The 18,061-nt window shown below is 33.0% G+C and overlaps 2 protein-coding genes across 4 annotated transcripts in view; one reads left to right on the plus strand and one right to left on the minus strand.

Moving 5' to 3' along the window:
• LOC123548301 (E3 ubiquitin-protein ligase ariadne-1-like) overlaps positions 1-18,061 on the minus strand; it is a 366,173-nt gene that overhangs the window by 186,294 nt on the left and 161,818 nt on the right. The gene's annotated exons all lie outside the window — the stretch shown is intronic.
• Positions 1-18,061, plus strand: part of LOC123548303 (uncharacterized) — an 88,969-nt gene that overhangs the window by 19,267 nt on the left and 51,641 nt on the right. Inside the window, exon 1 of one of the 3 annotated variants that reach the window (XM_053546549.1) lies at positions 6,243-6,415. The exons of the other annotated variants lie outside the window; for them this stretch is intronic. Coding sequence (XP_053402524.1) covers positions 6,306-6,415 — 110 coding nt within the window. The 5' untranslated portion in view covers positions 6,243-6,305. Of the gene's footprint in view, positions 1-6,242; positions 6,416-18,061 lie in introns of those variants that run through there. 3 annotated transcript variants of the gene reach the window in all.

The raw sequence follows: 18,061 nt of genomic DNA on the forward strand, positions 1-18,061 counted from the left end.
GAGAGTTGTACATAGTGTGCACGAGTTGTACATAGTGAGAACTCTTTAATGAGTATAACTCTGAGAGTGCACTCTTTAATGGAGTAAAGTAGTACAAAACCAACAAAAACAGATTTTCGATGTATACATTTTTATCTCATTTAATTACATGCCTTCATTCACAGAAAAAAAAGGTTTACTTGTCTCAACTGTGTATTGCAGAAAATGTGTACATTTATTGTAGAAAATTAATGCACTGAGGGTATCGGATCACTCACTTTATTTACTTTCAAAGATTTAGAGTGCTAATATGCGTCATTGTCTGAGAGAAAGATAATTAATCGATTTATCTCTTGAAAACTTGTTTAAAATCATTCTAATGAAGTCCAGGTAGTGCGGTTTCTTCGAGACGACATTTTCATCATCTCCTGGCGACCAACGATATATATACGTTTTGTTGGGCGGAATCCCTTTGTTCACTTTTTTGAGTCAATATTTGGTTTGAGGTGCAAATGATAAGACGTGACCTGTCGGTGTTAATTTAAAAAATATTATTTGCATAGTTCTCTTTTATTACCAAGATAGCGATTTCTTTTATTACAGACTGGGTCTTTCCTTACGAATTTTAAACTCATGCAGTTTCCCTCAGTTTTATAAGTAATTGGATTTTATATTATTTCTCTGGGTGTTTAAATTAATAATAAATGAAATATTTTATCAGGCTTTGTGTCTTTTCCTGCTGTGTATTTATTATTTACTTTCGGATTATTTTACGGTAATTTTGGACAAAAATGATTCGATCAAATTTATTGATTTGTACAATATAATATACAGAATTGTGCAGATTCATTTTATTTAAATGAAATCTGTGGTTTTTCAATAAAACTGTGTCTGACGTGGATTATTAATTATTTTCTGTTAGTTAATATATTTATTTTTTCAAGGAAGGTGTAAGTTTTATTGTAGTACACAAACATGTATGAGGGTTAAAAAAGTATAAATTAACTTGGAAGTACTGGCAAAGTTAAATGTTGTCTAGTGTAAAAAATCAGGAGGAACATTGACAATTATGGAAAATTAACTACTGTATATAATTAATGTAAGAAGTAATAAAATTTTCATATTACAATTCAGTGAATAAAACCGATAGTCATGCAGTGGTATGTTTAGGACATGCATTTATTTTTTTTTAAATTAAATTATCTCGAGCCCTTGGCATAATATCTCGAGCGCTTGGCATAATATCTCGAGCGCACGACATCTTACCTTGTGCGCACAACATCTTATCTCGAGCGCACGGCATAATATCTTGAGCGCACGACATCTTATCTTGTGCGCACAACATCTTATCTCGAGCGCATGACATATTATCTCGAGCGCTCGACATATTATCTCGTGCACACGACATCTTATTTCAAGCGCTCCACATTTTCTTGTGAGCATGACATCTTATATCGTGCGCACGACATATTTTCTCAAGTGGTCGACATTGTATCTCGAATGCACGACATCTTATGTCGAGGGCACAAAGCACAAAATCTTTTCTTGAGTGCACCACATCCTATCTCGAGCACACATCTTTTCTTGAACGCTAGACATCTTATCTCGTGTGCACGACATCTTATCTCAAGCGCACGATATCTTATCTGGAGTGCACAACATCTTATTTAGAGCACTTCATATCTTATCTTGGGCGCACGACATCTTATATATATATTAGGGTTCTTTGTGTGTATTTAGGTAATCAATAAAAACATATGGGCAAATAGATAATTAGGGTGCTGCCTATTCAGATGTTATTTAAACTTCCCACAAGTACAAGTTTATCACATTATTTGGGAGAGCAGTGTACATATTTGGTCATCCTATCTTCAGAATTACACAAACATAATGATGCTTACTGCATGTTAGAATAGCAACAAATTGCAGTTCGACTGATAGTATCAATTAGCAAATTGTCAGAAAAGTTATAAAATTGCATGCATGAATTAGAGTTAGGTCCATGTTTCAGAGAAAAAAGTTTGAACATCACCAGATCATAGAAAGAAAGAATTGTTTTACATGAAAATTACACAACATATAAAGCATTTAATTTATTCTACAAAACTGTTGTCAATTTACTCATATATATATTGAATTCTGGAAAGGGACTGCATGAAGGGGCCACACTTCTGAACAGTTCAACGCCTTTAAAAACTCACCATTTTTAAAAAGCTGTTCCATGTCTTCTTTTTGATGCATTTGCAACAATGAACCAGCAGTGCTTAAACTTTACATAACTAGGTTAAACATCATTTTTGACAATTCTTTACAAATGGCATTCCTTTTTAAAGGGGGACAGCTCTTTTAGAATATTTTAATTATCCAGTTCTACTTGACAGAATGGTAAAAATGTATTGGACAGGCTGTTTTTAAAGATGTTGTTCGTTTTCTAAATAATTCTGTAGTTTTATGATATACTGCTAAACCTTAAGGGGAAACAGGGAAATTCTTTGATATATGGGCGAAGCCTACATACTAAATCTTTATTTTGTCAAGAATTTCCTTTGTATCATCACTGAAATTTTGCTGCCTTTTATTTCAGTTTGTGTTTTTAAATTATTATATGTATAAATAAAACAAAAGCCAAAACAGTGGCAGTCATATGTTTTTACTGATGATCTGAATACACACAATGGGCCTAAATATATACAGTCAAACCTGTGTTAGAGACCATCTCTAAACAGAGAGCACCTGGCTCTAAAGACCAAATGTTTTGTTTCCCATTTTAACATTTACAGTGTATTTTAACCTGTGAATAAAGACCACCTCCCAATAAAGACCACATTTTGGCTCTCCCAAGGGTGGTCTTTATAGACAGGTTTGACTGTACAGATAAGATGTCAAGCACTCGAGATAAGATGTCGAGCGCTTGAGATAAGTTGTTGTGTGTATGAGATAAGATGTTGCGTGCTGGAGAAAAGATGTTGTGCACACATGATTAGATGTTGTGTGCTCGAGATAAGATGTTGAGCGCTCAAGATAAGATGTCATGTGCTCCAGATAAGATGTCGTGCGCTCGAGATAAGATCACACGAGATAAGATGTCTTGTGCTCTAGATAGATGTTGTGCGCTCGAGAAAAGATGTCATGCGCACGAGGTAATTTAATCTTAAAAAGATAAATGCATGTCCTGAACATACCACCGTATATTCACATGTTTAAGTAAAATAATATTTGTAGTGATAAAACAAAATTTTCAATCAAAGTATGATTTAAAGTTAAGGTGTCATGTAAGCTTTGATAAGGAAAGTCATTGCAACATAAAAATACATAAAGCTTAAGTAAATTCATGCCATGGTCAGTTGGTAAGGAAAATATAAGATAATGGATAAGGAAATCTATAAATTTGAAGTATAGTGGCTTTTTAATTAGCAATTAAGTAACACATGCAGTGAATCTAGGGGTCTAATCATTTTTAAAATGGGTTGATAAACAAACCTTTGCATTAAAGTTATGCAAAGGGATAAAATGCCAACATACGAAATTAATGAATTTTAATTTGGAAAATTCATTACAAATTTATGATCATTTGAGACTTTTCCACATTACTGTGAAATCATTAATATTCGCAGAGGACTATTTTTTGTGGATTTCATGGTTTTGTCAATCTCCTCAATTAAATACCAACAAACATGTAAAATTCATTCTTTCATCAAAAGTTGAAAGCCAAAGGAAAGAGCTTTTTGGGACAAAACCACGAAATTTCGTGCCTACAAAATTAAATGATTTCACAGTATTAAGGGACTCCCTTAATATTATAAATTGCCTGTCTGTAGCCTGTCACTATTGGCTGGTCTATAGTTTAAGACAGGTTTGTATGGCTAAAGTCAGAGCTTTAGAAAAAAAAAATTCTAGTGCCAAGGCATGTAGTAAAACACTTATTGAATGGCTTGCTGGTCTATAGTGAAAACTATTAGCCCTGCATGGTCCAAAAAGTGTACATTAAGCAGAAATCTTATATCCTTAGGACGGCCGGCACATTTTTATACAATCTTTCCCAGTCATGTGTGTTTTTGACAACACAGAAAATGATGTCAGATGACTTAATTAGCTCCAGCTTTTTCCGGATGTAAAGAAAATGAAAGTAAACAGGCTGAACTTGAAAAAAAAAGTCACATTTGCATTTGTCTATAGTCTGGGTTCACGTGCAGGGATCACCCGTCTAAAAGTATGCCCGTGGAGTCTGGTCTTCCAATCATGTTTTTTTGCTAATGGGGAGTCAATTTTTAGCAGTTTCTAACAATCTGAAAATACCCGGGCATAATAGCACAACATGTCAGTTTTTCATCTATGAAAAAATATTTGCACTTTGAATAAACATAAACCATAACGGAGCAAAGGTATAATTATGGAGATTTTTGGAACTTCGTCAAATCGTTTGAAACGTCCTTTTTTATGTTGTCTATGAGTTTCAGTATATGCCTTGAGTGTCAGATATTTCCATATTTGGGAGCTGCAGACCTAAACATTTCAGAAATATTTTCAAACTGAATTTCATGTAATAAATGTTGATTCTACGGAAGCCTGAAAGGGCCATCAGAGGCTACTACGTTTTATTACATTATGGCTGCGAAAAGGATATAAATGTTCTCACCCTCTAGGTATTCGATAACTTCTGCTATTGTTAGAGGCAAGAAACTCTTGAATGCTTTTAATTATGTCACATTTATATCAATTCGTTTTATGGGATTTTGATGTTTAATTGAAAGCTGTCCTGGATTTTAATAGTTTCCTGTGAAATAAACACTCTATTTCTGTAAATTAAAACACTCCATTTCATTGATTTTTAAATAGAGAATATTTTGATATTGTTATGGCTCTGTGGAATAATGTAAATAGAAATTAAAGGCCTACTGTCATGAAAGCCTAAGATGTATAGATTTATCAAAACAAGAAATATTTGATTAATTGAATTCAGCAAATAAGAGAAGATTATTTTTTTACTTTGTTTATTTAATGTTTGATAGGATTATTGAAGAGAAAAGTGCAGGTGGATATTTCAACAACAATCACATTTGGCATAATTGCTTTGTTTTATGTTAGGCGGGGATGTTTGAATAGGATCAATTAGGCAGTGGAAAAATTAAAAAAAAATTTTTTTTTGCGGATTTCTCATATTTTTGGTTTGTATGTCATGCAAGGTGTGTTGTGCAGTTGGAAATTAATAGAATTAGAGAATTTAGCAAAAATATCTTCTTTGTGAAAATTTTGAATTTCACAGTTCTGTCATTAAATGAGAAATATCTGTTCTATTTTCAAGCCTAGGGTGTCAAAAAAACTCAACTAATAGAAATTTAAAAAAAATATCATATTCAGAACCTTCAGTTTCATTGATGTAAAGTACATTCTTTCGGTCTTTAATATGAAATTAATTATATATATATAGTTAAAAATAAATGTTCAACATTAGGTTATGAATAAGCCAATATTTTACTTCTCACTAATCAAAAGTACCCTGGCATTTAATTTTACTTTAAACCATGGTTCCAATGTACGAGTAGTTTGATTATATAAAAGCTTTTGAATAAATTTGAATAAAACTGATTTGAAAATATTTGCTTTCATATTTATGAGGTGTAAAATTTGAAATCTAAAAGGGTTTACCTCTAGCAGAGCATGTGTTGCTAATGAGGGTTTCTTTAAATATTAAATTATTATTTTGCATAAGAAATTTCTGTTTACTCGTGACTTAAATGTTTCAACAAAGCGGGGCTTCAGACAAAAGCGGGTTTTTATTCCTGTATTTACTTATCTTTCCTTTTAGTAGGAGTCCCCCTTCTTTTTGAATATCATTTGAATTTTAAGAAGTCAGAATTTTTTCTGTAAGTGTTTAAAGTACATTTTTTCACGGATGGATGTAATATTGTGTTATCAGACTTGAGGTTATTTTAAGCATTTAGGCTAGTTTGGCGTCAGATATTGAAAGTGACTTTGGACATGAATAATTGATACTATTGAACTTTCAATCAAAAGGGTTACTTTTAATGGCATTTTGACCAATATAACATTCAACTGGTATATGACACCGGAATCGTCGGAATTGACGCAAACATGAAATAAATATTATTAATTCCATTATTGGCGGAAATATTCAAAAGCTGGGACATATCGGATAATATTTCATTTGTTCAGACTGTTTTTTTATATTGATTCAAAACTGAAAGGATTGTGAGAACAAAAGTGACAACAATATTTTTAACAGCAGTGTTGTTAAATGTTAAATAATACATTTTAAAAACATGATTATGTTATGATGAAAAATTTAAAGTAAATGAAGGGACGGGATGAAACAAAGTGTTAAAGATAAAAGTCCAGAGCATCATGTGGATCAGCCAGGATCACATGACCACTCGGGGACGGACGGTGAGGCCGAGCCTACCGAGGCTGAAATTTGGTACGTATATATTTGAAATGGTACTTTATGTTGTATTTGATATGTTATTGTTTTATGTTTCTTAGTAACTGTCCTGATAAGGAGCTTTTGTGATCATCTGGCATCTATCTGGATGTCCTGAATTTTTACAAAAAAATGGGCCACTGAGCCAGATGTCACTGTGTTCAGCCCCTTTATATAATAATACAAATGGAGTAAGTAACTTCAGAACTCCTGATTGCTACATGGCACCAAAAAAGGAGAAACATTGAAAAATCTCTGAAATTACAGTAGCTGCAGTCAGCTTGAATATTCATAGTAATTATAGCATCATCTAATGGACGGATATCAAACATACGAATCATGACCTTGCGCGGGTCCATAGTGACCCATGTTAAGGATCACTCATTATACATAGACTTATAGAGAAAAAACTTTGTGAGATGTCAGCAGGCTAAGTTTAATTTATTATTGCATGGCAGGCCCTGGGTTACTGTCTCATTACCTAAGTTAATTAATAATCACATGGCCATGAGTTTAAATACCATCTTGTTCCCACAAGTTAGTACTTTGTGGCCACAAGTTAAAAAAAGCACACTTCACTTCAGTGTTTCCATACTTATCAGTGAGTAGGAAAGAGTGAACATTGTTATGACCCAATTGTGAAGAAAAGTGAGTATTATAGTTTTTAGCTCACCTGCTATTGTGATCGCTCACTGTCAGGCGTCTAGCCATCTGTCCGTCCGGCGTCTGGCCATCCTAAAGTTATTTCAAACAACGTCCATCTGAAACAGTATGGTGGAAGTTGATGAAACTTGGCCTGGAGATTCCTTGGGTGGTCCTCTTCAAAAATGGTTCTACTTGGTTGTACATAGGGGCCTGCCAGAGCTAATAAAAGAAAAATCTTTTTAGGTATTGGACCCGTAATAGAGTACCTCCTTTTTGAAGAGTATTCAATTCCTACTTAAAACCTACTTTGACTGCAATTTTCAGGGGGGCGTAGGTTCAAGCCCCACTGGGACCAATTTTTTTATTATTTTTTTTTCCTTTTTTTCTAGCAGTTTTTACTTCTTTCAAGACTTATTATTGATGTATTGTACAAAAGTGGAAACTTTTTTCATTTAATAAGCGATTTCTTGCTGTTCAAAGTGAATTTACCTCTGAAATACAAGGGGTAGAGCTAGAAATCTTTAAAAATAATGAGTTACATGCGGTAAAAGTCCTCTATTTTGCTTTCATTCTTTAGATTACATATTGTGGAAAAAATGTAGGTAGGTTTTCTTTCTGCCTCAAGGTTATTTTTACATGAAGTGAGCAAAATTCAAAACAGACCCACCGGGTTCGACCTTAATTTTTCAGTATTGGAGTTAGAACTCTGTCTCATTAAATCCGTTTACTTGAGGCACCCTAGAAAAAAATGATATTGACATTTTAATTTTGTGTTTTATAATTGTTTACCAATAGTTTGATGATTCTTTTATCAAAATTAATGCTAAAATGAATTCTCTGCAAATGTTTTAGATAGTGACCATCACATTGAAATTTGTCCCTACTTGAGCTTAAGGAAATATCATAAATTATACAAAATTTACAAAAAACGGCACAGCAAAAGTTGTTTAAAATTTGCAACATAGTGCGTAACACGGTTAACTTTAAGAATATACCAAGCAATTGCCATTTTTTAAACATTACTATTAGGGGTCCAATACATTAACACCATCTCCTAAACCGCTGGTTCGATTTTGAAATAATTTGGCACATTAAATGGTTGTTACGTAACCCTCTACTATGATTGTTCAAATTATTACAATTCATCAAAAAACATGGCCACCAAGGCACATGGTCACTTTAAAAATTTTCTTGTATGAAACTTCTGGCCCAACTTTGGAATAATTTCACATAAAGGGTCCAAGCATGACCCTCTACCAAGATTGTATGAATTATTTTGATTTGTTAGAAATCATGCCACCAGGAGGTGTGGTCACTTTTTCCCTATATGTATAATATATTGGAAACATTATAAATATAGCAGGCCCAATTTTAAAATAATTTTACAGGAATGTTTCTTGTGTGACCCTTTACAGATCGTAGGTTCAAGCATCACTCAGGGCATTGAATTCTTCATGTGAGGAAGCCATCCAGCTGGCTTACGGAAGGTCAGTGGTTCTACCAGGTGCCTGCTCTTGATAAAATAACATACTGAGGAGTACCTGGAGTCTTTCTCCACCATCAAAGCTGGAAGTTGCCATATGACCTACACTTGTGTTGGTGTGACATAAAACCCAACAAAAACAAACAAAACTTAATGAAGATTGTACAAATTATTCAGTTTCATCAGAAAACATTGCCGCCTGAGGGTGTGTGGTCACTTTACCCCATAATTATGTATGTAGTGGAAACTTTAAAAATCTTCTTGTTTGATATTATCATATCATATCATTTCCCCAAAGTCTTACCCAACCTCCCCACCCCCATCCCCATCTCCCATCCCCCAACACACATACATAATACCTGCCTATACTGATTTAGTAGAAACTTTTAACCTTTAGCCTGCTGGCGCCAAGTGATTTTGCCTTTGTGACCAGACCAGACCATGGTTTGCAATATTCGCTATTCAGTCATAAAATTTTCATTGAACACCCCTTAAATAATAAATGGTACTGCTCAAGTTGAATGATGGAACAGTCCATTTTAGAAATTTAGCAGGGTAAAGGTTAAAATATTCTTGTCTGAAAACATTGACACTACTTAAAAGTAATTTCACAAACATTTTCTTTACAAATTCATCTACCAAAACTGTTCAAGCAAGTAGCTAAACTCAGGTGAGCGATATAGGGCCATCATGGCCCTCTTGTTCTAATGTTGGTCTGTCTAAGTTCTGTATCTAGACATTTTGGTTTCAAGTGAGTAACTAGAGAATAATTCACCTATAGTAGTATTTGCCTGTGGTTTCAAGATGACCCATTTATTTTAGGGGTCAGTAGTTCAAATGTCAAGGTCACAGTAGCCTTTAATCTATACAACATAAATTCTTTAGGATATATGCTGGAAAGTGCTTGGGCCTATACTTTCATAGCATGGTTGTCTACATGGTTAGTCGATGACTCCTGTTTTTGAGGGGTCATAAGATTAAAAGTTAAATGAGACAGAAAATTACACACAAATCTGTCTCAGACAGGCTGTCAGGGACATGTTTATTTACAAACAGTTCTTATCAGCTGCAAAACCAGCTATGAACATCACAGCACAGTTAGCAACCAAAGGTGACATTGTCTCAGTATAACTTCATGCATATAAATAAAAACTTATAATACTATAAAGGTGTTCCACAGCTTACCAATGATGAGTTACTTCCCTTTATTGAATTGCATTACGCAGATATCAGATATCAGCTGGGTACCTTAGCATAACATTGTTTTTATGTCACATATTCTATATATTTGTGATTAAAGGTTTATTATTATAATAATTGTCAAGGTAGTATTAGTAAATTATTGAAATTTTATTGCAGTGAGATGTTAATTCAATACTTTGCTCTATGATTATTTGAATACATTGCCTTTGTATCGGACAGAATTCCCTATGAATATTTCAGAAATCTTTCAAAGGCTTTTATTTTTGCAGTTGCAAAGTTTATAAGTTTCAGATGATCTTGATATTAATTGATCTTCAAAAGACTTGCTTTTCTTTGAGGCTGAAAATTACCATAGCAACAATTCATTTGCACTAAAAATTCAGAAAAGAATAAAATAGCTTTTCATCTTTAATTTGTAATGATAGGAATGAATCATTCAGTAGATTCAGTTTCACTTTTTTCTTTTAAGTTATGCTATTCAACTGTCATTAGACATCCACATCTGTTCTTAAATTGATATAAAGGGAGGTAATTAGACATTACCTAAATAAGTTTAAATTTCTTAAATATTTTTTGGACCTGTTCTAAATCAGTCTATAAAGTTTTGAAAGAGATATCTATAGATCTGCCTTTTTCTTGGAAGATATCTGAGCAAAACTTTTATGATCAGTATGTTTAAGGAGAATGAGGGCTCAGTTGATCTTTCAGTGCTCTTGCCATTTGGCATGTTAATCTGAAATAAACATGAGAACATGTTAATCTTCAAATATATATCCAAAACTTTTACTCTACTTTGCTTCTGTTTTTTGTACCATGTCAGATCCTGACACTTGTGTATGTACAGTAGGGTGATCTAAATGTCCAAAAACACCTTCAGTTTATAATAAGCTAGAATAATTTGTAAGACAAGTTTGTTAAGCAAATATATTTATTTATTTAGGATTTATATAAATGTTTGCTATAGGACAGGTTAATTACCTGTCGGAACTTGATCTGTTTATATACATTAGATCAATAGTGGTGCCATAATTCTTTGTTAAGTGTCATAGGACACACTAGGCCTACCCCAGCCAGCAGATTAAACATGTAATTTGCAACAATTTTAAATGTACCAGTTTAAAAGTTTTATTAGAGAAGATTGCTATCACTTATATAGTCCAAATTGTATTTGAATGTTTGATTTCTGTATCTCCATCTGCCCTTCCTTATTTACTTTTTGAAAAAGGAATTATTATAACAAAAAGTTCCAACTGAAAACATTTATATATCTAAGTATTGTAAAATATAATTTCAGATCTCGAGACATAAAATTTCATAGTTTTCCCCAGAAAAGCTTTTTCGTGGGTATATAAATTCATGGATTGCACCCTTATCAAGATAAAATGAATAGGAATTTTGCTTCATTGGTGGAATTGGATTTCATGAAATGATGTCCTAAGTGGCCTGGGATTCAGCCAATAAAACAGAAAGCCTGAAAACTACAATCTGAGAAGAGAAATCTCTTATTTCAATACTCTTATTATAGGGAAATTCTTGAAATCAGAAGCCTGATATCATGACCAGCCCTGAAAAATCCCAGGCCATCATTAATCTGTGAAAATTAACTTCCCTTGAATAAAGATTTCACATTACGTTGTGTCCAGACATTACTTCACTTTTTGTACTCCCTAATTGTAGTTGCTTTTCAGATATATCCTCCGTAGCAATTGTTTACCAATTCCGTACAATGTCAATCCATGATCAAGAAACTCAAATCTGTGAATTTAGTTCAGGAAAAAAGCCAAAAAGGATCCATGGTGCAGACATTCACTTTTCCACATCAACATGGGTACAAATGTTAGGGGTAGCCCTGTGTAATTAAATTACAATAAATGTATTACTAAATAAAAGAATAATTCATATTAATCTTGTCCGAAAGTGGTTCACGGTCTTTCTTTTAAATTTCTCTTCATGTTGTATAGTTGGGACCTTGTCCTTAGGGCTATGTAATGCAACTTTAAAGAGAAAAATTGACACACCTTTTGTAGGAATATGGTGAAATTCTTATCTTAATTATTTCCAGCCCTGGAATAAATTTACTAGTTAAAAAGAACAATTAAGTCAGTATGGTATTTGTGTTACATAGTCTTAGGTAAGAAATGGCAGTGAAGTCAAAGACCAAACTTTATGTCCCGGCCCAACAGTACAATCTTGAAAAAAACAAAATAAAGTGCAATTCTTCTGGTCTGTATGACATAAAAGGAGGTGAAAAAAGTTATTGGGTATTATAAATTAAACTGTACAAAATATAGGTCTTACTGCTACTTGAAAAAGTTACAGTCACTGTCACTGACATGGTGGCTTCCTAGCTTTTGTTGGTTGAGGTGCTCTTCAGGGCATTATTTCATGTGTAAGCAGTCACCTGGGTTACAAACCACCAATCTTCATAGCTTCTTCACATGAAATATTTCTACACCCTATATTCTACACCCTATATGAGGTTTTGACCTGAAGCCAACTGTCATAAAGACATATTGGGTATGTTCCAATGATGTTATGAAGGGAGGTAACTTTTGACAGTATTAAATGGCTTTGAAATTGAGTTGTCTTTTTTTTTTTTTTTTTTTTTTTCCAATATATTTCATTCAAATAATATTATAATATTTAATAGCATGCATTATCAAAAACATAACTAGGATTGCTTTGTCAATATCATAAATGTCATTTATTAATTAATTATTCAAAAAAAGACATTGATTGATAAGTTCAGAGCCTAAAACTAGAGATTCATGTTTGATCAGTTTTTAAGCTCTTTTACACTAATTATTAAATCAAAAATGCATTTAATTGATTGCTTTTCTGTTATCGTTTACAGTAATCAGTGCTTTTATTTTAATGTTTACTTTGTTGTTTTTCATAAAGGATATTGAATATAATACAGAGAAATTCTTGGTATTTGTTATGACTAAAAAATGATTTGTTCTGGATAATTATCATTTTTAATGGATAAATAAATTGAATTTGTGGAAACTCTCTAGAAGAAAAGGAGAACATTTACTTTTTATTCATCAAAATGGAAGGTTTCAAAAACTTCATTTGATATTGGAAATAGGCTTCTGCTATATGTGCTAAATGGTTTTCAAATCTAAAAGGAAAAAAAAAGATAATTTTTTAAAATATGTGTCAAATTTTTCATTTGACAATCATCACAATTCAGGGCACTTTAAATGATACAAATAACTTTTATTTCTTATAATTGCAAACAAGTAAAGGGATTGATGAAAAATTTAAGAAATAAATAATTATAGATTAGTCCATTTGTATTGAAACAAATTAAGTTCCAAATCTGGTGGATTAAACCGAGTTCAAAATTAAAAAAAAAACAGTACGTGTGATCAAGATGTTAGGCTCGTGTGATCATTTATTAAGTAATTACTATTCTAACGGATTGTTTGTTATCAGCACCTGACTTAGATGTTGACATTGTTGAAGCCGGACAACCGTTAATGAGGGGATTCCGTTAAGTTATGTCACCGACCCACAGTCTCGGTGATTGTAAGCTATCCTTAAACCTTTTGAGGTTATACTCGTAAACTGTTATAATTCATATCCCATAAAAGAGGTTTTACATTTTTCTTGCATGAGACGTTTGAAAACATTTTTTTTCTGGATTTTAAGTTATAGTTTAAATGTAAGAAACAGTTGCACAGTTTTATTGCCATTGTTACAGGATTTATAAACTTTTATGTCCGAAGTTTGTGCTTTTACGCACCTGGTTTAATGGTCATTTTTTTCACATCTTAAGTTCATATTATTGGATTCCATTGATATTATATTTCACTTTAATTTAATTTGAAATAATTGATTGTTTGTTTATTAAAGGGAACTTTTAAATGTAATTAGAAGTGCTTGGGGGAGGTTATCACCGCAGGGATGTATTTCATTAAAAAAGTATATAAAACCATAATCTGTATTTATTTGAAAGGATGCAATGTTTATATTAATCCAATGGAAGACTGGTTGCAATTTTCAGAAACATAAAACCTTTTATTATATATGTAATACTTTTCTCAAAATCAAAGCTGAAAGCAGTTATTTTTTTTAAGTTAATAAACTAAATGGTATGTAACAAATTTAAAGTTGTACAGATGTTGAATTAATTTGTTTTGTTTTTGTTTAAGATTGTTGAAATGTAACTTATTGAAGTTACAGATGTTGATATCTTGATGTTAAATTTTAAAAGCTAAGGAATTTAAATAATTTCAAATTATTTGAAGGAATAAACAGGTTGAATAAAATTCCTGAGAAAAAAAAATGTGACAATGACTTGGTCTAAACTTCTATAAAGAATATTGAAAGCTCAGTCCCTGTTGTAACAGTTCTAAAAGGAATATTGAAAGCCGAGTCTCTATTGTAACAGTTCTAGAAGGAATATTGAAAGCTGAGTCTCTATTGTAACAGTTCTAGAAGGAATATTGAAAGCCGAGTCTCTATTGTAACAATTCTAGAAGGAATATTGAAAGCTGAGTCTCTATTGTAACAGTTCTAGAAGGAATATTGAAAGCTTAGTCTCTATTGTAACAGTTCTAGAAGGAACATTGAAAGCCGAGTCTCTGTTGTAACAGTTCTAGAAGGAATATTGAAAGCTTAGTCTCTATTGTAACAGTTCTAGAAGGAATATTGAAAGCTGAGTCTCTATGGTTACAGTTATGTAGGGAATACTTATTAGGTAACAGTTCTGTTAGGAACATTGAAAGCTCAATATCTTTAGTAACAGTTCTGTAAAAAATATTGATGGAAACAGTACTGTTGTATAGTCAATATTGAAATTTCAATCTCTATGATAACAGTTTTATATTGATGGTAACAGTTTTGTAAGAAATACTGATGGTGGTAACAGCTGTGTAGGGAATATTGAAAGCTCAGTCTTAAGGTAACATGGAATATTCAAAGCTCAGCCTTTATGGTAACATTGCAATGAAGAATATTGAAAGTTCCGTCTGTAAGGTAACAATTGTGTAAGGAATATTAGTGGTAACAGTTGTGTAAGGAATATTGAAAGTGCCGGTTTTGTAAGGAATATTAATGGTAACAGCTGTGTAAGTAATATTGAAAGCTCAGCCTTTATAGTGACTGTGTTACAGAGAGTACTAAAATGACAGTCTTTATGGTAACAGTTCTATAAGGAATATTGACAGCTTACTGGTAGTCTGTATGGTAACAGTTCTGTAAGGAATTGAAGCTCAGCCTTTAGTATGGTGACAGTGCTACAATGAGTACTGAAATCTCAGTCTTTTTGGTAACAATTCTATAAGGAATATTGACAGCTTAGTCTCTATAGTAACAGTTCTAAAAACGAACACTGAAAGCTATTAGTCTCTATGATAATAGTTTAAAAAGGGATATTTAGAAGAGTAAGTTACATATTCTGCATGTAGTTGCAAAAATGGACCTTGAGTCATCTAATGGATTTGGAAATCGATCCCAGCTGAAACATAAATGGATGTCATTCTGTAATACAACAACGTAAGTAGCTGCATGCATATTACAATGAATGTTTTTAATGGAGCCTGTCTGTTTTTCAGAATTAAGGGCCTACGTACCAGGCAGTTACTATAATCCTTGTCTCAAACTTGTGGGGCTTCGATATCCCACTTTGTACGTAGAAATTTTTCATGTGAGGAATCTTATGTAAACTGATTGTCTTGCAGAAGGTTATTAGTTCTACCAAGAGAGCCTGGTGGCACCTAGGACTGCACTTCATTATTCACGCTAGAATCTAGTCATGTCACGCTGGAATCTAGTCATGTGACATGCATTATGTTTGTGTGACTTAAGAATCAAAAAAATAATTTGACTATTAGTAGACTTTATTGTAGTGTGAAACTTTGGCTTCAGATAACATCCTTTAAAAAAGACTCCAATCTGTTTTATAGTTTATAATTTTGGGATCTGGTGAGGCCATAGATTTAGAAACAACTTTTCTTCATTTATCGTCCAATTTTGAAAAAGAAAATGTGTTGTTGTTTTTTTTTTAGTCAAAAAGCTCCTCTAATTATGTGTATTTCAAGATAAAATTTGAAGCCCTTACCTTAAAGAAATTTTTACTTTCATACCAAATATGTTACCTAAAACCTATGATCTATTGAGGATTCATGTCTTGATAATGCTAGGTAGTTGAAGAATTATTGGGACAAATTGAACAAATATTTGCTGAAGATTATTTAGTTTGATAAACGGTGTAGATATAACCTTTCACCTTTTACCACTACTGTTTTCTTCATTATCTAGATAAGCAATGATTTACTAAGTAAAGCTGAAGGCAGATCTGTGCCAAAGATCACCTGTGAGCAACAACCCCCTGTGAATGATGACTCTCAGTGAAATATGACCCTCTGTGAACAATGACTACCTGTAAATGATTGACTCCTGTGAAATATGACCACCTGGCTGGAAAAGCCACAAGACTAGTGTAATTTGCAATGTATCATAATTGACCATTCATTAATAAAGACCACTTATTTACTCTACCAAGCATGGTCTTTTTATGCAGGTTTTGCTGTATTTAGCCCTTACCCTGCTAAATTTCTATAAGGAACTTGTCCATCTTTCAATTTGGGCAGTTCTAACTTTTAACTTTATACTTTTAACTGTTAAAAGGGGTACCAACCAAAACGATACTGACTGAATGGCGAACAGGGCAGATCGTGATCAGACTACATGGATGTACAGGCTGATCATGATCTACACTGTTCACAAAGGCAGAATCAATCTTGTCCAGCATGATATGGAGTTAAGTAGAATCCTTCAATAACATGCCCTCAGATCTTTCCTGTTTTATGGCCTGCCCAGTGAGCTCAGTTATGGAGAAGCAGATTCCAGTATCATTCACTCTTGGCTGTTATATATACCATTGAGTTTATTATAATTTTAATACCAAGAGTAATTGTAATACCTATTATACCATGGAGAATAATTGTAAAAGCAAGAAGAATAGTGTAATACCAAGTAGAAGAATTGTGATACCAAGTAGAAGAATTGTAATGCCAAGTAGAAGAATTGTGATACCAAGTAGAAGAATTGTAATGCCAAGTAGAAGAATTGTAATACCAAGTAGAAGAATTGTTATATCAGGAATAATTGAAATACCATGTAGAATGATTGTGATATCAGGAATAATTGTAATACTAATAAATGCATGTAGCATGGAGAATAATTGTAATATCAGGAATAATAATTAAATTATTGTAATATCATGGTGAATAATTGTAATAGAGGAATAATAGTAATACACTATTGAGTATAGTTGTAATACAGTTGATAAAATTAGGTCAGAAACAGACTTACAAACCGGTGCGGTTACCACCGAGGAAATTCTGAACACGCAAATAGATAAACTTGCTGAATTTACTCCAGTCTCACAGGATGAAGTGAAAAAAGTTATTTCAAAATCTGCAAGTAAATCGTGCGAGCTAGATCCACTTCTGACATGGCTTTTGAAATGCTTAGAAGAACTGCTACCATCTCTCACTAAAATAATCAATTATTCTTTGGAGAAAGCATATGTACCGAAATCCTTCAAAAGTTTGTTGATCAGACCACTCATCAAAAAGTCAGATCTAGATGCAAATGTTCTGAAGAACTATAGACCTGTATCTTATTTACCGTACGTGTCTAAAATACTTGAAAAGGTAGTCGATGCTCGTTTGGAAAGCCACTTGTCTTTGAACAATCTCCACGAAGAGCACCAGTCTGCATACAGAAAATTTCACTCCACTGAGACTGCATTACTGAAGGTTCAAAATGACATTCTCAACTCCCTTGACCAAAATGATGTAACAATGATAGAGATGCTTGACCTATCAGCTGCTTTCGATACCATCGACTACAAGACACTATTGCACCGCCTCCACAACCACTTTGGTATCGCAGGGAAACCACTCGAATGGATAACTTCATATCTGAGCGACCGCTACCAAACTGTGACCACACTGGATAACCGGCTATCTTGACGCCCGCTGGAAATGTAACCCAGCTGGAAATGTAACCCAGCTGTAAATCGGTAGGTAAAGTTTATCATTTATTTCTATTAAAACGAAGCCAATTCTTGCAAATCAACTTGACAGTTTTGTCAGGGAATGACCATGGCTTACATTTACAATTTCTGGGCCGAAAACGATCTTTATGTTTTGAGATATTCGCTGACAAAATCTTCAGTTTGAAAAATCGAGCAAAAATCCGAAGTTTTGCGCAGATTGTTTTGTTTATGAACAACCTGTCAAAACATTTATCATCTGGTTTAACAGATGTGTCCTTTCAGAACACCTGTGTAA

Source organism: Mercenaria mercenaria, chromosome 6, assembly GCF_021730395.1.
Source record: "Mercenaria mercenaria strain notata chromosome 6, MADL_Memer_1, whole genome shotgun sequence".
Lineage (NCBI taxonomy): Eukaryota > Metazoa > Mollusca > Bivalvia > Venerida > Veneridae > Mercenaria > Mercenaria mercenaria.